This window comes from Pseudophryne corroboree, chromosome 4 (genome assembly GCF_028390025.1).
Source record: "Pseudophryne corroboree isolate aPseCor3 chromosome 4, aPseCor3.hap2, whole genome shotgun sequence".
Classification (NCBI taxonomy): Eukaryota; Metazoa; Chordata; class Amphibia; order Anura; family Myobatrachidae; genus Pseudophryne; species Pseudophryne corroboree.
The window spans coordinates 720,340,129-720,363,763 of NC_086447.1; the positions used below are offsets into that span (position 1 = coordinate 720,340,129).

At 47.3% G+C, this 23,635-nt stretch overlaps 1 protein-coding gene across 5 annotated transcripts in view; it reads left to right on the forward strand.

Moving 5' to 3' along the window:
* Positions 1-23,635, forward strand: part of RIOX1 (ribosomal oxygenase 1) — a 121,134-nt gene that overhangs the window by 43,231 nt on the left and 54,268 nt on the right. For all 5 annotated transcript variants that reach the window (XM_063918033.1, XM_063918030.1, XM_063918032.1 and 2 more), the window contains exons 7-11: positions 3,477-3,584; positions 4,152-4,186; positions 6,111-6,289; positions 6,725-6,829; positions 20,704-20,845. In XM_063918033.1, coding sequence (XP_063774103.1) covers positions 3,477-3,584; positions 4,152-4,186; positions 6,111-6,289; positions 6,725-6,829; positions 20,704-20,845 — 569 coding nt within the window. The remainder of the gene's footprint in view (positions 1-3,476; positions 3,585-4,151; positions 4,187-6,110; positions 6,290-6,724; positions 6,830-20,703; positions 20,846-23,635) is intronic.

The following is a 23,635-nucleotide window of genomic DNA, read 5'->3' on the forward strand; positions in this document are numbered from 1 at the left end:
CCTCAGCAGACACGACCTACACCCGGGAGAGTGGGGACTTCATCCAGAAGTCTTCCAACTGTTGGTAAACCGTTGGGAAAGGCCACAGGTGGACATGATGGCGTCCCGCCTAAACAAAAAACTACATATTACGCCAGGTCAAGGGACCCTCCGGCAATAGCTGTGGACGCTCTAGTGACACCGTGGGTGTACCAGTCGGTTTATGTATTCCCTCCTCTGCCTCTCATACCAAAGGTACTGAGAATAATAAGAAAACGAGGAGTAAGAACGATACTCGTGGTTCCGGATGGGCCAAGAAGAGCTTGGTACCCAGAACTTCAAGAAATGATATCAGAGGACCCATGGCCTCTACCGCTCAGACAGGATCTGCTACAGCAGGGGCCCTGTCTGTTCCAAGACTTACCGCGGCTGTGTTTGACGGCATGGTGGTTGAATTCCGGATCCTAAAGGAAAAAGGCATTCCGGAGGAAGTCATTCCTACGCTGAAAAAAGCTAGGAAAGAAGTAACCGCAAACCATTATCACCGTATTTGGCGAAAATATGTTGCGTGGTGTGAGGCCAGGAAGGCCCCAACAGAGGAATTTCAGCTGGGTCGTTTTCTGCACTTCCTACAGTCAGGAGTGACTATGGGCCTAAACTTGGGTTCCATTAAGGTCCAGATTTCGGCTCTGTCGATTTTCTTCCAGAAAGAACTGGCTTCACTGCCTGGAGTTCAGACATTTGTAAAGGGAGTGCTACATATTCAGCCCCCTTTTGTGCCTCCTGTGACACCTTGGGATCTCAACGTGGTGTTGAGTTTCCTAAAATCACATTGGTTTGAGCCACTTAAAACTGTGGATTTGAAATATCTCACGTGGAAAGTGGTCATGTTATTGGCCTTGGCTTCGGCCAGGCGTGTGTCAGAATTGGCAGCTTTGTCATGTAAAACCCTTATCTGATTTTCCATATGGATAGGGCAGAATTGAGGACTCGTCCCCAGTTTCTCCCTAAGGTGGTATCAGCTTTTCACTTAAACCAACCTATTGTAGTGCCTGCGGCTACTAGGGACTTGGAAGATTCCAAGTTACTGGACGTAGTCAGGGCCTTAAAAATGTATATTTCCAGGACGGCTGGAGTCAGGAAAACTGACTCGCTTTTTATCCTGTAGGCACCCAACAAAATAGGTGCTCTTGCTTCTAAGCAGACTATTGCTCGCTGAATTTGTAGCACAATTCAGCTGGAGCATTCGGCGGCTGGATTGCCGCATCCTAAATCAGTAAAAGCCCATTCCACGAGGAAAGTGGGCTCATCTTGGGCGGCTGCCCGAGGGGTCTCGGCTTTACAACTTTGCCGAGCTGCAACTTGGTCAGGGGCAAACACGTTTGCAAAATTCTACAAATTTGATACCCTGGCTGAGGAGGACCTTGAGTTCTCTCATTCGGTGCTGCAGAGTCATCCGCACTCTCCCGCCCGTTTGGGAGCTTTGGTATAATCCCCATGGTCCTTACGGAGTTCCCAGCATCCACTAGGACGTCAGAGAAAATAAGATTTTACTCACCGGTAAATCTATTTCTCGTAGTCCATAGTGGATGCTGGGCGCCCATCCCAAGTGCGGATTGTCTTCAATACTTGTATGTAGTTATTGCCTAACTAAGGGTTATTGTTGAGCCATCTGTTGAGAGGCTCAGTTATATTTCATACTGTTAACTGGGTATAGTATCACAAGTTATACGGTGTGATTGGTGTGGCTGGTATGAGTCTTACCCGGGATTCAAAATCCTCCCTTATTGTGTCAGCTCTTCCGGGCACAGTATCCTAACTGAGGCTTGGAGGAGGGTCATAGTGGGAGGAGCCAGTGCACACCAGGTAGTCTAAAAGCTTTCTTTTAGTTGTGCCCAGTCTCCTGCGGAGCCGCTATTCCCCATGGTCCTTTCGGAGTTCCCAGCATCCACTACGGACTACGAGAAATAGATTTACCGGTGAGTAAAATCTTATTATTTAATGTGATGTTGTTGCCCGATAATAATTGGGGCCTTACCATATTAATGGCTGGTTAGAATATACCAGTGATCTCCAACCTGTAGCTCGCGAGCTACCGGTAGCTCGCTGTAGTATTTTTCGGTAGCTCACAGAGCACACGGGCTTGGGCAGTAACTGGCACTCCTCCTCCCTTCATTTTTAAAATGGTGTCGGCCGTCAGCCAATCAGAGCTCGTGGGATGGCAGTGGCGGCACCTGATTGGCTGCCGGACCGCGAGTTTTGATTGGCTCACTTACCGGCACCATATTTTAAATGTCCGCCGCTGCCGGAGACTCTGTTACCCTCACTGTAGCCGCTCTCCGGACTTCACTGGAGAGGCGCGCGCTGCATTCTCCTCCCCTTCCGTCCCTCATACAGGAGGAGCAGCACCGTCAGCAGTAGAAGAAGCCAGCATGGGTTAGCACTGTGTGGGGCACTGTATCGGACACATGCAGGGGCGCATTTTAAATGGAACTGTGGGGGAATTGTATCTGGCACTGGTGGGGGCATTGTATCTGGCACTGCTGTTGGGCATTATTTGTGTATCTGGCACTGCTGAGGAGCGTTATTTGTGTATCTGGCACTGCTGGAAGGCATTATCTGAATATCTGGCACTGCTGAGGGGCATTATTTGTGTATCTGGCACTGCTGAGGGGCATTATTTGTGTATCTGGCACTACGCGGGGGGCGTTACTTGCAGTTGTGAGGCCCCACCCACTTTTTGAGGCCACACCCACTTTTGCAGTAACGCAAGCGCATTGGTGGGGAGGGGGTAGCTACTTCAGAGGTTTTATTTTCCGAAAGTAGCTCACACCCCAATTAAGGTTGGAGACCACTGGAATATACAGTATCTCGCAGCATCACCCAACTTTATATTGTGTAAGAAGCCCTGGGGTAAATCTAATGGGTTGTTTGCTGCAGCACACACTACAAAGGTATTAGGGTTCACTCTTGACATATCGCAAGTGATAATAGTCTCCCCAAAAAAATAATAATAATAATAATCTGCTGAATGCAGGGTACATTTTTTATTTTATTTTTTTCCTACTAAGGACCTGTACAAGATGAACTCTCTACCGTATGGGATCAAGTACGAGTTCCCTGCTCAGGCCTCTTTGATATCGGAGCCCCTTAAAGGTCAACCGTAACCGTTCTCTCTGCTTTTAAAAGCTTCTTCTATGTTTTTTGTTATCGGTTCAAGTTGTTTTTTTCCTCCTCTCCAGTATATTTTCCGTCTCTCTTCGGGCACAGTTTTCTTAACTGGACTCATGAGAGCTGGGAGGGGCATATGAGGGGGGAGGAGCCAGCCACACACATGTAAAGAATCTAAAGTGCATCGGCTCCATGGACCCCGTCTAAACCCCACTGTAAACAGCAATCCCAGTGTCCCCTATGGACTCTGACAAAAGGATTTTCCTGGTAAGTACCAAAATTCCGTTTTTCCTCCTAACATGTTTGCTGACCAATTATTCCTGCAGGTACTTGACTCCCCCTGGCACCCAGGGATTTGCCCCACACTATGATGACATTGAGGCCTTTGTGATTCAGCTGGAAGGCAAAAAACACTGGAGGGTCTACAATCCTAGGTTAGTGTTATCCTTAGTTTACCTGGTCTTTCTCTGACTACTTTGTGAAGAAATAATTTGAACCAGGTGGGCAGGGCTTGTTGATTGGGTGAATCATAACGAGAGCGTAAAAAAGATGAATATTGCCTTTAAAATAAACTTAAATTAGAAAGGGCTGGTATGTAGACATCAGCAGATGTAGAGCATAGGCGTCATGTATGCCAAAGATGTTTCTTTGTGCTACACTGCAGTGTGACATGTTTCACAGAAACAGAGCAACACATTAACTATTTAACTTCTGAGCTAATGTGTTCCAGCAGTAAACTAGTTAACTTCTTGCATACGAAGCAAATAAGCTGCCCCCTATATTAGTATTATTATTAACACACTTTGCGCTAGCATATTACTTTGTGCTTCACAATTGGGAACAAAATAGTAATAAAACAAGACTGAGTAGTCACAGAGAGACTGAGGTAAGTGGGCTCTGCTCGCATACTTACACTCTGTAGGGAAAACAATCAGAACTTTGATATTTTGTTATTGGGGTTTAAGATAAATGTTTTTTACACTATTGTCTCTTTATTACAGGGACAAATCAGAAATTCTCCCTCAGTTCTCAAGTGGTAAGAACCAGCCGCTCTGCAGTGTGATGACATGTAGGGATTGTTATCATATAGAGTAAACGTTATGGTCTTTGGCACTGATTTTGAGACACACATCTCTTCATGGATGTAAACGTTGAGTCATCACATTTTAACATATGCCAATTGTATTCCTTTGGAACTCATTTAAAGATATATATTTTATTATACAGGTTGAGTATCCCTTATCCAAAATGCTTGGGACCAGAGATATTTTGGATATCGGATTTTTCCGTATTTTGGAATAATTGCATACCATAGTGAGATATCATGGTGATGGGGACCTAAATCTAAGCACAGAATGCATTTATGTTACATATACACCTTATACACACAGCCTGAAGGTCATTTTAGCCAATATTTTTTATAACTTTGTACATTAAACAAAGTGTGTATACATTCACACAATTCATTTATGTTTCATATACACCTTATACACACAGCCTGAAGGTCTTATAATACAATATTTTTAATAACTTTGTGTATTAAACAAAGTTTGTGTACATTGAGCCATCAGAAAACAGAGGTTTCACTTTCTCATTCTCACTCAAAAAATTCCGTATTTCGGAATATTTGGATATGGGATACTCAACCTGTATAACAGTGATGCTGCAATGTGGTAATACATTTGATCACTTAATGCAATATCTTTTCTATTTTGCCGGTGCCTATTATGTTTCCCCAGTATTGAGAAATCAAAATAAAGAATATATATATGAAATGAATGGGTGGCATTGGATTCCACGGGTTCAGTATGGTATGCCAGCGGTCGGGCTCCCGGCGACCAGCATACCGGCGCCGGGAGCCCGACCGCCGGTTTACCGACAGTGTGGCGAGCGCAAATGAGCCCCTTGCGGGCTCGCTGCGGGCACGGTGGCGCTATTTTATTCTCCCTCCAGGGGGTCGTGGACCCCCACGAGGGAGAATAAGTGTCGGTATGCCGGCTGTCAGGATTCCGGCGCAAATGAGTCCCTTGCGGGCTCGCTGCGGGCACGGTGGCGCGCTATTTTATTCTCCTCCCTCCAGGGGGTCGTGGACCCCCACGAGGGAGAATAAGTGTCGGTATGCCGGCTGTCGGGATTCCGGCGCAAATGAGCCCCTTGCGGGCTCACTGCGGGCACGGTGGCACGCTATTTTATTCTCCCTCCAGAGGGGTCGTGGACCCCCACGAGGGAGAATAAGTGTCGGTATGCCGGCTGTCGGGATTCCGGCGCCGGTATACTGTGCGCCGGGATCTCGTCAGTCGGCATACTGAAGACCACCCGGATTCCACCTGCGCATACACGATTCCCGTGCATTAGCTGTACTAATACTTGTATTCGCATAGATGAGTAAATCGGGCTAATGCAGGTGTCTGCAACTCCAGCCTCTTTGCATGTGATTAAGGATAAGCCCCATTGTGTTTTGTACTAGTCAGCAGGTAACTCTTCCATATTGACCTGTATTCATTAAGGTCCTGTCACCTCTAACTGGTGGGCTTATTCTTTTTAATGTCTATTTAAAAACTTGGGCTTTTGATTGTTTTACATCCTGTATAATAAAAGGCTAACATTGCTCCTCACCTCTTGGGGGGGATTCAAGTGATTTGCGCGGCGGCCACAAGATGGCGCCCGATTGAGAAATCCAAGTGTTGCACCGTTCAGGCGCGCACAGCCGCTGGCGCTGACATTAAAGTTTTGTTGTTTCATTATTTTGATGGGCTGGTAACTAGGTTGTACATATTTAGTATAAAGTATTCTTCAACTTGTCTCTCAATGGCTGACTTAGATACAAACAAGACGTAGTGCTTAGTTTTATAGTTGCTATACATGGACAAAGTGTACCTAGTAGTCTGATAACCATATAATCACCAAATGATTTGTCATTATTTCAGAAGTAAACCTGACAAACTGTTTTGTTTTGACAGCAAATTTCACGGACCACAACATTGGGGAACCAATTTTGGAAACTGTATTGGAAGCAGGAGACCTCCTATACTTCCCTAGGGGGTTTATTCACCAGGGTGACTGTCTACCTGATGTACACTCCCTGCACATAACCGTTTCCTCCTTTCAGCGCAATTGCTGGGCAGACCTACTGGACAAGGTGAGAAATAACTTCTGTGACTGACTGTATTGAGAGCGGAGTTTTGCATGGAGTTAACATGTAACTTGGGTGTATATCAGGCATCCCATGGCTAGGAGATACTCCCTTCCACTGACGCCCAAGTGCCTGAGCATGTCCTAAATCACAGGGACTATCAGTTATGGGTCCCTATTGTTGTGCTATTAGACTGTGACAGAAGACCAGGACTCTATCTCCATGTTCTGATGAGCTTGCTGGCAGTCAGATTAGAAGATTTAGATTTAACACCTGTTAGACATTGTTATTGGGTATATAGTTATGGTCCCACGTTAAACTACAGAGTGAGCTCTAAGGACCAACTGTGGTGGATACAGTACATCTGGCCATATACACTGCAATCCTAGTTTCCCTACATTACTAGCCCGTAAACTGTAGAATATATTTCTCTGTCCCCAGCTACTCCCAGCAGCCCTGCTGATTGCAGCAGAGGAGGACGTGGATTATCGGAAGGGGCTTCCTTTGGATTACCTGGAGTACATGGGAGTACAGAATGCAGACTTGGTAATTAGATTGTGCTTTGTGCAACCAGTTTTGTACCAATACTATTACCCTCTTTCTGGGCAACATGAAATAGTTATAGTAGTCTCTCTTGGATTCAGACAACTTTATAGTGTTTCTAAGGGAAGGCATAAAGCATCCAGCAGGTTCAGGCTGAGCTTCTATTGCTGCCTTGAGTTAGGAGGAAATTGAAAGCCACAGGTAACAGGAGCACGAATAATGATTTGCACTGCTGGTGCCATAAAGCGTTAGAGATGCTATATTTGTATTCATTCTTCTATAGCCTTAAACTGCAGCTTCTATTAAACAGGACCTATCACGTGTCCACTGATGTTATTTTCTTTGCTTTGTGCCTCATGCACTATGTAGTTAGCACCAATAAACGGGCTTCCATCTTCTCTCTCTGCACTGTGCTGTCTCCCAGGCAAGCAGGAGAGTGGTCGGGTATGAAGAAAGCATTGCTGGGAATGATTGCATAATGTGCTGGGCAAAACACTCTCCTGGACAAATTCTGGAAAATCGTATGTTTTTTGCTAGCTATAAAATGCTGAAGACATGGCATCAATGGCTGTGGGATGAAATAAATAATGATGATATAGGACATTGCGACCGATCTAATGTTAAAGGCTCCATATCTGGCAAATGACTGCTTAGTCCGCTTTAGTTCATCAGTTATCACTCCTGTTGCTGAAACAAAATACAGAGAAGCAGGGTTTCTGGATGTGTAATTGTGTCTTGGTTTATTTCTGTTATTATTATTGTTTCTCTGACATCCTAGTGGATGCTGGGAACTCCGTAAGGACCATGGGGAATAGCGGGCTCCGCAGGAGACTGGGCACTCTAAAAGAAAGATTAGGTACTATCTGGTGTGCACTGGCTCCTCCCTCTATGCCCCTCCTCCAGACCTCAGTTAGAATCTGTGCCCGGCCCGAGCTGGTTGCACACTAGGGGCTCTCCTGAGCTCCTAGTAAAGAAAGTATTTGTTAGGTTTTTTATTTTCAGTGAGATCTGCTGGCAACAGACTCACTGCTACGAGGGACTAAGGGGAGAAGAAGCGAACCTACCTGCTTGCAGCTAGCTTGGGCTTCTTAGGCTACTGGACACCATTAGCTCCAGAGGGATCGAACACAGGCCCAGCCTCGATCGTCTGGTCCCGGAGCCGCGCCGCCGTCCCCCTTACAGAGCCAGAAGCAAGAAGAATGTCCTGGAAATCGGCGGCTGAAGACTTCGGTCTTCATTAAGGTAGCGCACAGCACTGCAGCTGTGCGCCATTGCTCCCTATGCACACCACATACTCCGGTCACTGATGGGTGCAGGGCGCTGGGGGGGGGGGCGCCCTGGGCTGCAATTAGAGTACCTTAACTTTGGCAAACAACACATAATATAGCCTAATAAGCTATATATGTGTAAAAATCCCCTGCCATAATACAATTATAAGAGCGGGAGAAGTCCGCCGAAAAAGGGGCGGGGCTATCTCCCTCAGCACACTGGCGCCATTTTCTCTTCACAGTGCAGCTGGAAGACAGCTCCCCGGGCTCTCCCCTGCAGTTTCCAGGCTCAAAGGGTTAAAAAGAGAGGGGGGGCACTAAATTTAGGCGAAAACTGTATATAAAAAGCAGCTATAGGGATAAATCACTTTCTATTAGTGTAAATCCCTGATTAAATAGCGCTGTGGTGTGTGCTGGCATACTCTCTCTCTGTCTCCCCAAAGGACTTTGTGGGGTCCTGTCCTCAGTCAGAGCATTCCCTGTGTGTGTGCGGTGTGTCGGTACGGCTGTGTCGACTTGTTTGATGAGGAGGCTTATGTGGAGGCGGAGCAGGTGCCGATAAATGTGATGTCACCCCCTGTGGGGCCGACACCAGAGTGGGTGGATATGTGGAAGGTATTAACCGACAGTGTCAACTCCTTACATAAAAGGCTGGATGACGTAACAGCCATGGGACAGCCGGCTTCTCAGCCCGCGCCTGCCCAGGCGTCTCAAAGGCCATCAGGGGCTCAAAAACGCCCGCTACCTCAGATGGCAGACACAGATGTCGACACGGAGTCTGACTCCAGTGTCGACGAGGTTGAGACATATACACAATCCACTAGGGGCATCCGTTGCATGATTTCGGCAATGAAAAATGTGTTACACATTTCTGACATTAACCCAAGTACCACTAAAAAGGGGTTTTATGTTTGGGGAGAAAAAGCAGCCAGTGTTTTGTTCCCCCATCAGATGAATTGAATGAAGTATGTGAAGAAGCGTGGGTTTCCCCCGATAAGAAACTGGTAATTTCTAAAAAGTTACTGATGGTGTACCCTTTCCCGCCAGAGGATAGGTCACGTTGGGAGATATCCCCTAGGTGGATAAGGCGCTCACACGTTTGTCAAAAAAGGTCTCAGGATACGGCCACCTTGAAGGAGCCTGCTGATAGAAAGCAGGAGGAAATCCTGAAGTCTGTATATACACACTCAGGTACTATACTGAGACCTGCAATTGCCTCAGCATGGAGGTGTACTGCTGCTGCAGCGTGGTCTGATACCCTGTCAGATAATATTGTTACCCTCGACAGGGATACTATTTTGCTAACCATAGAGCATATTAAAGACGTCGTCTTATATATGAGGGATGCACAGAGGGATATTTGCCGGCTGGCATCCAGAATTAATGCAATGTCCATTTCTGCCAGGAGGGTATTATGGACCCGGCAGTGGACAGGTGATGCTGATTCTAAAAGGCACATGGAGATTCTGCCTTATAAGGGTGAGGAATTGTTTGGGGATGGTCTCTCGGACCTCGTATCCACAGCAACAGCTGGGAAGTCAAAATTTTTACCTCCGGTTCCCTCACAGTCTAAAAAAGCACCGTATTATCAGGTACAGTCCTTTCGGCCTCAGAAAAGCAAGCGGGTCAAAGGCGCTTCCTTTCTGCCAGAGGCAAGGGAAGAAGGAAAAAGGCTGCACCAGACAGCCAGTTCCCAGGATCAAAAATCTTCCCCCGCTTCCTCTAAGTCCACCGCATGACGCTGGGGCTCCACAGGCTGAGCCAGGTGCGGTGGGGGTTCAGCGACCAGTGGGCTCGCTCACAGATGGATCCCTGGGTTCTGCAAGTAGTATCACAGGGATACAAGCTGGAGTTCGAGGCGACTCCCCCTCGCCGTTACCTCAAATCAGCCTTGCCTGCTGCCCTCGGAGAAAGGGAGGTAGTACTGGTGGCAATTCACAAGCTGTATCTTCAGCAGGTGATAATCAAGGTACCCCTCCTTCAACAGGGACGGGGTTACTATTCCACAATGTTGTGGTACCGAAACCAGACGGTTCGGTGAGACCCATTCTAAATTTTAAATCCTTGAACATTTATATAAAAAGTTCAAGTTCAAAGTACCTCAAGGTTGTGGTACAGGACTGTCATTACCAATTCCAGACGTTGCCGTCTGGTCTGTCCACGGTACCGTGGGTATTTACCAAGGTAATGGCCGAAATGATGATGCTCCTCCGAAAGAAGGGGGTCATGATTATTCCGTACTTGGACGATCTCCTTATAAAGGCGAGGTCCAAAGAGCAGTTGCTAGTCGGCGTGGCACTATCTCAGGAAGTGCTGCATCAGCACGGCTGGATTCTGAATATCCCAAAGTCGCAGCTGATTCCTACGACGCGTCTGCTGTTCTTGGGCATGATTCTGGACACAGAACAGAAGAAGATATTTCTCCCGGAGGAGAAGGCCCAGGAATTATCATCTCTGGTCAGGGACCTCCTGAAACCAAAGCTGGTGTTGGTGCATCACTGCACGCGAGTCCTGGGAAAGATGGTAGCTTCTTACGAAGCAAGTCCCTTCGGCAGATTCCATGCAAGGATCTTCCAGTGGGATCTGTTGGACAAGTGGTCCGGATCGCATCTCCAGATGCATCGGTTAATCACCCTGTCCCCGAGGGCCAGGGTGTCTCTGCTGTGGTGGCTGCAGAGTGCTCATCTGCTCGAAGGCCGCAGATTCGGCATACAGGACTGGGTCCTGGTGACCACGGATGCAAGCCTCCGAGGTTGGGGGGCAGTCACCCAGGGAAGAAACTTCCAAGGACAATGGTCAAGTCAGGAAACTTCCCTACACATAAATATTCTGGAACTAAGGGACATTTACAACGCCCTGAGTCAAGCAGAACCCCTGCTTCAAAACCAACCGGTTCTGATTCAGTCAGACAACATCACAGCGGTCGCCCATGTAAACCGCCAAGGGCGGCACAAGAAGCAGGGTGGCAATGGCAGAAGCCACAAGGATTCTTTGATGGCGGAGAATCACGTGATAGCACTGTCAGCAGTGTTCATTCCGGGAGTGGACAACTGGGAAGCAGACTTCCTCAGCAGGCACGACCTCCACCCGGGAGAGTGGGGACTTCATCCAGAAGTCTTCCAGCTGGTTGTGAACCGTTGGGAACGGCCACAGGTGGACATGATGGCGTCCCGCCTCAACAAAAAGCTAAAAAGATATTGCGCCAGGTCAAGGGACCCTCAGGCGATAGCTGTGGACGCTCTAGTGACACTGTGGGTGTACCAGTCGGTTTATGTGTTCCCTCCTCTTCCTCTCATACCCAAGGTACTGAGAATAATAAGAAGGAGAGGAGTAAGAACTATACTCATTGTTCCGGATTGGCCAAGAAGAGCTTGGTACCCAGAACTTCAAGAAATGATCTCAGAGGACCCGTGGCCTCTGCCGCTCAGACAGGACCTGCTACTGCAGGGGCCCTGTCTGTTCCAAGACTTACCGCGGCTGCGTTTGACGGCATGGCGGTTGAACACCGGATCCTAAAGGAAAAGGGCATTCCGGAGGAAGTCATTCCTACGCTGATGAAAGCTAGGAAGGATGTGACCGCAAAACATTATCACCGCATATGGCGGAAATATGTTGCTTGGTGTGAGGCCAGGAAGGCCCCAACGGAGGAATTTCAGCTGGGTCGATTTCTGCACTTCCTACAGTCAGGGGTGACTATGGGCCTCAAATTGGGTTCCATTAAGGTCCAGATTTTGGCTCTGTCGATTTTCTTCCAGAAAGAACTGGCTTCACTGCCTGAAGTTCAGACTTTTGTTAAAGGAGTGCTGCATATTCAGCCCCCTTTTGTGCCTTTGTGTGGGATCTCAACGTGGTGTTGGATTTCCTAAAGTCGCATTGGTTGAGCCACTTAAAACCGTGGAGCAAAACTATCTCACGCGGAAAGTAGTCATGCTGTTGGCCTTGGCTTCGGCCAGGCGTGTATCAGAATTGGCGGCTTTGTCATGTAAAAGCCCTTATCTGATTTTTCATATGGATAGGGCGGAATTGAGGACTCGTTCCCAATTTCTTCCTAAGGTGGTATCAGCGTTTCATTGAACCAACCTATTGTGGTGCTTGCGGCTACTCGGGACTTGGAGGATTCCAAGTTGCTGGACGTAGTCAGGGCCCTGAAAATCTATGTTTCCAGGATGGCTAGAGTCAGGAAAACTGACTCGCTATTTATCCTGTATGCACCCAACAAGCTGGGTGCTCCTGCTTCAAAGCAGCCTATTGCTCGCTGGATCTATAGCACGATTCAACTTGCACATTCTGCGGCTGGACTGCCGCATCCTAAATCAGTAAAAGCCCATTCCACGAGGAAGGTGGGCTCTTCTTGGGCGGCTGCCCGAGGGGTCTCGGCTTTACAGCTTTGCCGAGCTGCTACTTGGTCGGGTTCAAACACATTTGCTAAATTCTACAAGTTTGATACCCTGGCTGAGGAGGACCTTGAGTTTGCTCATTCGGTGCTGCAGAGTCATCCGCACTCTCCCGCCCGTTTGGGAGCTTTGGTATAATCCCCATGGTCCTTACGGAGTTCCCAGCATCCACTAGGACGTCAGAGAAAATAAGAATTTACTCACCGGTAATTCTATTTCTCGTAGTCCGTAGTGGATGCTGGGCGCCCATCCCAAGTGCGGATTGTCTGCAATACTTGTATATAGTTATTGCCTAACTAAAGGGTTATTGTTATGAGCCATCTTTTCGTGAGGCTCAGTTGTTATTCATACTGTTAACTGGGTATAGTATCACGAGTTGTACGGTGTGATTGGTGTGGCTGGTATGAGTCTTACCCGGGATTCCAAATCCTTTCCTTATTGTGTCAGCTCTTCCGGGCACAGTTTCCCTAACTGAGGTCTGGAGGAGGGGCATAGAGGGAGGAGCCAGTGCACACCAGATAGTACCTAATCTTTCTTTTAGAGTGCCCAGTCTCCTGCGGAGCCCGCTATTCCCCATGGTCCTTACGGAGTTCCCAGCATCCACTACGGACTACGAGAAATAGAATTACCGGTGAGTAAATTCTTATTTTTCCACAATCTTGCAGTGCCCGCCAGTGGGGTAAAATAGCTTACTACAGAGAGAGCACCAATAGGCAAAGTACAAAACAAGCAGAGAAGGTAGTACTAGTTGTTCAAGAAGAATACACGCAGGCCTAGCATGCAATTAATCATAATGTGCCTAAAACATAATAGCTAAGGTGTATAATAAGCAGGTGTCATACAGAACATGCACAAGGGCATGATACAAAGAGCAGAAGATAGGTGGAGAGAGGGCACGAGAGCTTAGAATCTAATGGTGTCATATTGTATATTGGTTTGATTGCCTTAGGCTGGGTACACGTTAGAAAGTCCGGCAATCGTGTCGATGGTCTGGGCAATTTGTCTTTGTCTCGGACCATCGCAGATTGGCGGTACACATTACACTGGATTCAGTATGGTTTCACGACAGTCAAAATCCCGACATCGAGTACAGCGTCTCCGCTCCCCATGCTTCGGGCTCGATGGCGAGCTTAGCACGCCACATTATTATAATGCCCCTCGGATTGTAGCATGGACCACCACCCTAGTGGGAATGCTTGGCGACGGTCTGGATTTCGACCCTGTGGAATTTTGACTTCTGTCATTTCGACCGCCAGGAACCCGTCTGTCAGGAACTTAACTGCCTCCCATTACACTAGTTAATGAACGACGGAACAATCTCTCATTCTATCCTTAATTAACATTCACAGCCACACACAATATAGTTTGATTGACCGTGCAGCATAGTCAATCAAACAATCTCATTTGTTGTCTGTGGAAGAGCGCAAATGAGGGTACAAACTAGATGATGTACACGATTTGTCATTCCAATACGATAAATTGTCTCGATATTGTCTTAATGTGTACTCGGCCTTAGAGTTTAGGAGGAATTGTAATTTATTTAGAATGAATGGAATACAGCGTATGCTCAGCTGTCTAGCCTAATTCTGGACAAGGAGGGGGATATTGGTGGAAGTGGGATTTCCTTATCGTATACCAGCAAAGAAATCATTTACTTGTCCTTCCTACCCCCCTTCAGGCCAGAAGTGGGTAGATCACTGTCACCCATGTGAAATTAACATGTGACAGGGTGCTTAAATGGATAAATATTTGTTTTTAGAATTTGACTGCAATTTGATTATTTACTTCTGTTGTATTATAATTTAATACAAATTCGGGATTTAAAGATATTGTTAACACACAGATGTTGAGAACTTAAACAATTACATTAGAACATTTAGATTTGACTTGATATATTCCTAGTTAGGGGGAATTCAATTAGCCATGATAACACCCATACCTTGTACCCCTATTTCCTGCAGTTTGTTCTTTTTCTCATCCATAAAATGACATATCATTATTGGCCAAATAAAAATTATGAAAAACGTGTAAGTGCCTAATTAGTCATATAGGGGGTGTCCCAAAGGTTCTGAACCAAGTACTGACATTTTTAACTCTTTAAAATAGATTTTCTCCAACTTTTCATCTGCCCAGGAGGTGGGGAAAAGAAATCCCGGTTAAAACTTAAAAATCCATGGCGAATTATGTTGGGTAGTGTCTTGCAAATAATTGGATAGGTCCGTTTTCACGAGCCACGATAAAAGACCATTATTCACATGAAAATGGGTAACGCTAATTGAAATCCCCCCTACGTGTGTGATATATGGAGATAAGTGAACTGACTGAGTTGTTATGGGCATGTTCTATCTACAGTGTCCAATAAATGTGTGTGTACAAAAGTATAATAATATAAAATGTCTGTTTTCATGCACATTGAGCCTGTGTCCTGTTGCTCATGTACAAAGAGGAAACCTTTAGTCTCTGCATGTGTACATATAAAGCTGTAAGCTTGAAAACAAAAGACTCCTTCTATTTAATATTCTTTCTCTATCGTCCTAGTGGATGCTGGGGTTCCTGAAAGGACCATGGGGAATAGCGGCTCCGCAGGAGACAGGGCACAAAAAGTAAAGCTTTAGGATCAGGTGGTGTGCACTGGCTCCTCCCCCTATGACCCTCCTCCAAGCCTCAGTTAGATTTTTGTGCCCGGCCGAGAAGGGTGCAATCTAGGTGGCTCTCCTAAAGAGCTGCTTAGAAAAGTTTAGCTTAGGTTTTTTATTTTACAGTGAGTCCTGCTGGCAACAGGATCACTGCAACGAGGGACTTAGGGGAGAAGAAGTGAACTCACCTGCGTGCAGGATGGATTGGCTTCTTTGGCTACTGGACATTAGCTCCAGAGGGACGATCACAGGTACAGCCTGGATGGTCACAGGAGCCTCGCCGCCGGCCCCCTTGCAGATGCTGAAACAAGAAGAAGGTCCAGAATCGGCGGCATGAAGACTCCTCAGTCTTCTTAAGGTAGCGCACAGCACTGCAGCTGTGCGCCATTTCCTCTCAGCACACTTCACACGGCAGTCACTGAGGGTGCAGGGCGCTGGGAGGGGGGCGCCCTGGGAGGCAATGAAAACCTATTTTTGGCTAAAAATACCTCACATATAGCCTCCGGGGGCTATATGGAGATATTTAACTCCTGCCAGAATCCGTTAAGAGCGGGAGACGAGGCCGCCGAAAAAGGGGCGGGGCCTATCTCCTCAGCACACAGCGCCATTTTCCCTCACAGAAAGGCTGGAGGGAAGGCTCCCAGGCTCTCCCCTGCACTGCACTACAGAAACAGGGTTAAAACAGAGAGGGGGGGCACTAATTTGGCGTTAGAAATATATAAAAAAGATGCTATAAGGGAAAACACTTATATAAGGTTGTCCCTATATAATTATAGCGTTTTTGGTGTGTGCTGGCAAACTCTCCCTCTGTCTCTCCAAAGGGCTAGTAGGTCCTGTCCTCTATCAGAGCATTCCCTGTGTGTGTGCTGTGTGTCGGTACGTGTGTGTCGACATGTATGAGGACGATGTTGGTGAGGAGGCGGAGCAATTGCCTGTAATGGTGATGTCACTCTCTAGGGAGTCGACACCGGAATGGATGGCTTATTTAGGGAATTACGTGATAATGTCAACACGCGCCAAGGTCGGTTGACGACATGAGACGGCCGACAAACAATTAGTACCGGTCCAGACGTCTCAAAAACACCGTCAGGGGTTTTAAAACGCCCGTTTACTTTAGTCGGTCGACACAGACACAGACAGGGACACTGAATCCAGTGTCGACGGTGAATAAACAAACGTATTCCTTATTAGGGCCACACGTTAAGGGCAATGAAGGAGGTGTTACATATTTCTGATACTACAAGTACCACAAAAGAGGGTATTATGTGGGATGTGAAAAAACTACCGTAGTTTTTCCTGAATCAGATAAATTAAATGAAGTGTGTGATGATGCGTGGGTTCCCCCCGATAGAAAATATGGGCGGTATACCCTTTCCCGCCAGAAGTTAGGGCGCGTTGGGAAACACCCCTTAGGGTGGATAAGGCGCTCACACGCTTATCAGAACAAGTGGCGGTACCGTCTATAGATAGGGCCGTCCTCAAGGAGCCAGCTGACAGGAGGCTGGAAAATATCATAAAAAGTATATACACACATACTGGTGTTATACTGCGACCAGCGATCGCCTCAGCCTGGTTGTGCAGAGCTGGGGTGGCTTGGTCGGATTCCCTGACTAAAAATATTGATACCCTTGACAGGGACAGTATTTTATTGACTATAGAGCATTTAAGGATGCATTTCTATATATGCGAGATGCACAGAGGGATATTTGCACTCTGGCATCAAGAGTAAGTGCGATGTCCATATCTGCCAGAAGATGTTTATGGACACGACAGTGGTCAGGTGATGCAGATTCCAAACGGCACAAAGGTGTATTGCCGTATAAAGGAAGAGGAGTTATTTGGGGTCGGTCCATCGGACCTGGTGGCCACGGCAACTGCTGGAAAATCCACCGTTTTTACCCTAAGTCACATCTCTGCAGAAAAAGACACCGTCTTTTCAGCTTCAGTCCTTTCGTCCCTATAAGAGTCATATCTGCCCAGGGATAGAGGAAAGGGAAGAAGACTGCAGCAGGCAGCCCATTCCCAGGAACAGAAGCGTTCCACCGCTTCTGACAAGCTCTCAGCATGACGCTGAGACCGTACAGGACCCCTGGATCCTACAAGTAGTATCCCAGGGGTACAGATTGGAATGTCGAGACGTTTCCCCTGCGCAGGCTCCTGAAGTCTGCTTTACCAAGGTCTCCCTCCGACAAGGAGGCAGTATGGGAAACAATTCACGAGCTGTATTCCCAGCAGGTGATAATTAAATTACCCCTCCTACAACAAGAAAAGGGGTATTATTCCACACTATATTGTGGTACTGAAGCCAGAAGGCTAGGTGAGACCTATTCTAAATCTAAAAAAATTTGAACACTTACAAAGGTTCAAATCAAGATGGAGTCACTCAGAGCAGTGATAACGAACCGGGAAGAAGGGGACTATATGGTGTCCCGAGACATCAGGGATGCTTACCTCCATGTCCCAAATTTGCCCTTATCACTAAGGGTACCTCAGGTTCGTGGTACAGAACTGTCACTATCAGTTTCAGACGCTGCCGTTTGGATTGTCCACGGCACCCCGGGTCTTTACCAAGGTAATGGCCAAAATGATGGTTCTTCTTCGAAGAAAAGGCGTCTTAATTATCCCTTACTTGGACGATCTCCTGATAAGGGCAAAGTCCAGGGAACAGTTGGAGGTCGGAGTAGCACTATCTCGGATACTGTTACAACAGCAGGGGTGGATTCTAAATATTCCAAAATCGCAGCTGATCCCGACAACAAGTCTCCTGTGCTTAGGGATGATTCTGGACACAGTCCAGAAAAAGGTGTTTCTCCCGGAAGAGAAAGCCAGGGAGTTATCCGAGCTAGTCAGGAACCTCCTAAAATCAGTGCATCATTGCACAAGGGCCATGGTAAAAAAAATGGTGACTTCCTTCGAAGCAATTCCAGTCGGCAGATTTCATGCAAGAACTTTTCAGTGGGATCTGCTGGACAAATGGTCCGGATCGCATCTTCAGATGCATCAGCGGATAACCCTATATCCAAGGACAAGGGTGTCTCTCCTGTGGTGGTTACAGAGTGCTCATCTTCTAGAGGGCCGCAGATTCGGCATTCAGTTTTGGATGTTGGTGACCACGGAGGCCAGCCCGAGAGGCTGGGGAGCAGTCACACAAGGAAAAAATTTCCAGGGAGTGTGATCAAGTCTGGAGACTTTTCTCCACATAAATATAGCTAAGGGTAAATTTATAATGCTCTAAGCTTAGCAAGACCTCTGCTTCAAGGTCAGCCGGTATTGATCCAGTGGGATAAAACATCACGGCAGTCGCCCACGTAAATAGACAGGGCAGCACAAGAAGCAGGAGGGCAGTGGCAAAAACTGCAAGGACTTTTCGCTGGGCGGAAAATCATGTGATAGTACTGTCAGCAGTGTTTCATTCCGGGAATGGAAACTGGGAAGCAGACTTCCTCAGTAGGCACGACCTCCACCCGGCAGAGTGGGAACTTCATGGGGAAGTTTTCCACATGATTGTAAACCGTTGGGAATTACCAAAGGTGGACATGATGGCGTCCCGTCTGAACAAAAAACGGGACAGGTATTGCGCCAGGTTAAGAGACCCTCAGGCAATAGCTGTGGACGTTCTGGTAACACCGTGGGTGTACCAGTCGGTGTATGTGTTCCATCCTCTGCTTTTCATACCTAAGGTACTGAGAATTATAAGACGTAGAGGAGTAAGAACTATACTCATGGCTCCGGATTGGCCAAGAAGGACTTGGTACCCGGAACTTCAAGAGATGCTCACAGAGGACTTATGGCCTCTGCCGCTAAGAAGGGACTTGTTTCAGCAAGTACCATGTCTGTTCCAAGACTTACCGCAGCTGCGTTTGACGGCATGGCGGTGGAACGCCGGATCCTAAGGGAAAAGGCATTCAGGAAGAGGTCATTCCTACCCTGGTCAAAGCCAGAAAGGAGGTGACCGCACAACATTATCACCACATGTGGCGAAAATATGTTGCGTGGTGGTGAGGCCAGGAAGGCCCCACGAAGAAATTTCAACTCGGTCGATTCCTGCATTTCCTGCAAACAGGAGTGTCTATGGGCCTCAAATTGGGGTCCATTAAGGTTCAAATTTCGTCCCTGTCGATTTTTCTTCCAGAAAGAATTGGCTTCAGTTCCTGAAGTCCAGAAGTTTGTCAAGGGAGTATTGCATATACAACCCCCTTTTGTGCCTCCAGTGGCACTGTGGGATCTCAACGTAGTTCTGGGATTCCTCAAAACACATTGGTTTAAAACCAGTCAAATCTGTGGATTTGAAGCATCTCACATGAAAAGTGAACATGCTCTTGGACCTGGCCTGGACCAGGCGAGTGTCAAATTGGTGGTTTTTTTCTCAAAAAAGCCCATATTTGTTTGTCCATTCGGACAGGGCAGAGCTGCGGACTCGTCCCCAGTTCTCTCCCTAAGGTGGTGTCAGTGTTTCACCTGAACCAGCTTATTGTGGTGTCTTGCGCCTACTAGGGACTTGGAGGACTCCAAGTTGCTAGATGTGGTCAGGGCCCTGAAAATATAGGTTCCAGGACGGCTGGAGTCAGGAAAACTGACTTGCTGTTATCCTGTATGCACCCAACAAACTGGGTGCTCTTGCTTCTAAGCAGACTTTTGCTAGTTGGATGTGTAATACAATTCAGCTTGCACATTCTGTGGCAGGCCTGCCACAGCCAAAATATGTAAATGCCCATTCCACAAGGAAGGTGGGCTCATCTTGGGCGGCTGCCCGAGGGGTCTCGGCTTTACAACTTTGCCGAGCGGCTATTTAGTCAGGGGCAAACACGTTTGTAAAATCCTACAAATTTGATACCCTGGCTAAGGAGGACCTGGAGTTCTCTCATTCGGTGCTGCAGAGTCATCCGCACTCTCCCGCCCGTTTGGGAGCTTTGGTATAATCCCCATGGTCCTTTCAGGAACCCCAGCATCCACTAGGACGATAGAGAAAATAAGAATTTACTTACCGATAATTCTATTTCTCGGAGTCCGTAGTGGATGCTGGGCGCCCATCCCAAGTGCGGATTATCTGCATTACTTGTACATAGTTACAAAAATCGGGTTATTATTTGTTGTGAGCCATCTTTTCAGAGGCTCCGCTGTTATCATACTGTTAACTGGGTTCAGATCACAGGTTGTACAGTGTGATTGGTGTGGCTGGTATGAGTCTTACCCGGGATTCATAAATCCTTCCTTATTGTGTACGCTCGTCCGGGCACAGTATCCTAACTGAGGCTTGGAGGAGGGTCATAGGGGGAGGAGCCAGTGCACACCACCTGATCCTAAAGCTTTACTTTTTGTGCCCTGTCTCCTGCGGAGCCGCTATTCCCCATGGTCCTTTCAGGAACCCCAGCATCCACTACGGACTCCGAGAAATAGAATTATCGGTAAGTAAATTCTTATTTTAAATACTGTGGGGGGTTTTTGTACTACTAAAATGAAAAGATCTAGAATCCCTACACACCATTAGATTGACGCATTATTACACCATTTCAGGCTTCTGTACATTGTGTCTTATTACTGATTAGTTCATGCTGCAATGTTTGTCTGCTCCCTATTAGTTGGACCCGCGCAGAAGTAGCTTCATAGAGAAGGTGCACACACTGATGAGGAAGCTGACAGAGTACGCCCCGGTTGATGCAGCAGTAGACCAGAAGGCTAAAGCATTCCTGCATGACTGTCTACCTCCTGTACTGACCCCTGGTATGATCTAGTCCACAACCATACAGCTGTGTGTGTGTACTTTGTGTTGTGGGATGTTTCTTCTCTATAAATGGTATTTTGTATAAAAGTAAATGTTCTTTCTCTGAGGTCCTAGTGGATGCTGGGTACTCCGTAAGGACCATGGGGTATAGACGGGCTCCGCAGGAGACTGGGCACTCTTAAAAGAAAGATTAGGTACTATATCTGGTGTGCACTGGCTCCTCCCTCTATGCCCCTCCTCCAGACCTCAGTTAGTTAGTATCTGTGCCTGGCCAGAGCTGGATGCACCCTAGGGGCTCTCCTGAGCTTCCTAGAAAATAAAGTATTTGTTAGGTTTTTTATTTTCAGTGAGATCTGCAGGCAACAGACTCACTGCTTCGTGGGACTGAGGGGAGAGAAGCGAACCTACCTGCTTGCAGCTAGCTTGGGCTTCTAAGGCTACTGGACACCATTGGCTCCAGAGGGATCGAACACAGGCCCAGCCTCGGTCGTCCGGTCCCGGAGCCGCGCCGCCGTCCCCCTCGCAGAGCCAGAAGAACGAAGAGAAGTGGAAAATCGGCGGCTGAAGACTCCGGTCTTCATTAAGGTAGCGCACAGCACTGCAGCTGTGCGCCATTGCTCCCTCTGCACACCACACACTCCGGTCACTGATGGGTGCAGGGCGCTGGGGGAGGGGCGCCCTGGGCAGCAATTAGAGTACCTTACATGGCTAAATAGCACATAATACAGCTATTAAACTGTATATGTGCATAATCCCCCGCCATAAAGCATATAAAAAAGCGGGAGAAGTCCGCCGAGAAAGGGGCGGGGCTATCTTCCTCAGCACACCAGCGCCATTTTCTCTTCACAGCTCCGCTGGAAGGACGCTCCCCAGGCTCTCCCCTGCAGTTCCAGACTACTAGGGTAAAAAAGAGAGGGGGGGCACATAAATTTAGGCGCATAACTGTGTATATAAGCTGCTATAGGGGAAAAATCACTCTGTATAGTGTGCATCCCTGCATTATATAGCGCTGCGGTGTGTGCTGGCATACTCTCTCTCTCTCTGTCTCCCCAAAGGACTTGGTGGGGTCCTGTCCTCAGTCAGAGCATTCCCTGTGTGTGTGCGGTACGGCTGTGTCGACATGTTTGATGAGGAAACTTATGTGGAGGCGGAGCAGGTGCCGATAAGTGTGATGTCAACCCCGGCGGGGCCGACACCAGAATGGGTGGATATGTGGAAGGTTCGATGACATAACAGCTGTGGGACAGCCGGCTTCTCAACCAGTGCCTGCCCAGGCGTCTCAAAGGCCATCAGGGGCTCAAAAACGCCCGCTACCTCAGATGGCAGACACAGATGTCGACACGGAGTCTGACTCCAGTGTCGACGAGGACGAGACTAATGTACTGTTAAAGTCAGAAAAATATCTCTATGCACACTGCCATATTTGCACCTCACATACGTCTGCGCTGCGCATGCGTACGCTCTCCCGTGCGTGCGCATACTCACAGTCGCGGGCACCCGCAGGCGCACGGTATGCGTATTTACGGTAGAGTTTATGTGATCGTAGCGTGCGACTCAATCGTTACATATTTTAACTATATAATGTATTTTGTAGATCATGGTCCCTTTGGTAGATTCTGAAAGTTTGGTTAATGTAGAATGTTCATGAACAGAGAAATCCCCCTTTGTTTGATACGAAGGGTCAGACAGGAGTAATACAGTGGTGTTTAGTACCCATCGGAAGAGTATTTAATTAGCAATATTCCGGTGTTGGTTTGGAGCGGATTAATCGCTCGTGCGAATAGTTATGGACATAAGAAGTTTATGTCCATTTACTATTATTTGCTCTTACTATTATTATTTGCTCTTACTATTATTATTATCCATGCGGCGGGAAACCCAGTTTCCCTCCCACCTGAGCTGTTGGAAATAGTCACAGCCCACCTGTATGAATCAACCTATGACCTTTTGTTATAATGCGAGAAGGAATTCCTGTGTCCAATGAACAATGAGATTGTAGGGACCATTGAATTGTATTGTGTGTGGGGCATAAATAGACAAGCCGATCACATCCAGCTCTCACTCTTCAACGGTTATCATTGCTGAAAATCGGGAGCTGGATGTCCAGAGGCGCATGCGATCGTTTCCCCTTGTGCGTAAGTGTTTCTCCGCAATCATATTGTTCTTACTGTTATTGTGAGCCATTTCTCTCTCTCTCTCTCTCTTCTCCTCTTTCCCTCTTATTTTCCCTTAAAACGTAATTGTATTGTATTGTATTTCCTGTGTAGTTATCTGGTTAGTTAGTCTATGTTATATTGTAGTGTATGACTTGTATTATGTTAATTCTTTTGCAAGTAATATCCATAATATATATATAAGGCGTTAGACCCTAAGCCCAGGTATCCGTGTATTTTCTATATAGTGTTAAGTAATCTCAGAGCGTCGGTGACGCTCAAACAGCTTCTAAGTTAATCAGGTTACACAAGGTTGCATCTACACACTATCACTACACTAAGGTTTTACTGCATAATGGCCCTCATTCCGAGTTGATCGGTCGCAATGCGAATGTAGCAGAGTTACACACGCTAAGCCGCCGCCTACTGGGAGTGTATCTTAGCTTCTTAAAAGTGCGACCGAAGTAATCGCAATATTGCGATCACAAACCTCGTAGCAGTTTTGGAGTAGCTTCAGACTTACTCTGCCTGTGCGATCAGTTCAGTGCTTGTCGTTCCTGGTTGACGTCACAAACACACCCAGCGTTCGCCCAGGCACTCCCACCGTTTCTCCGGCCACTCCTGCGTTTTTTCCGG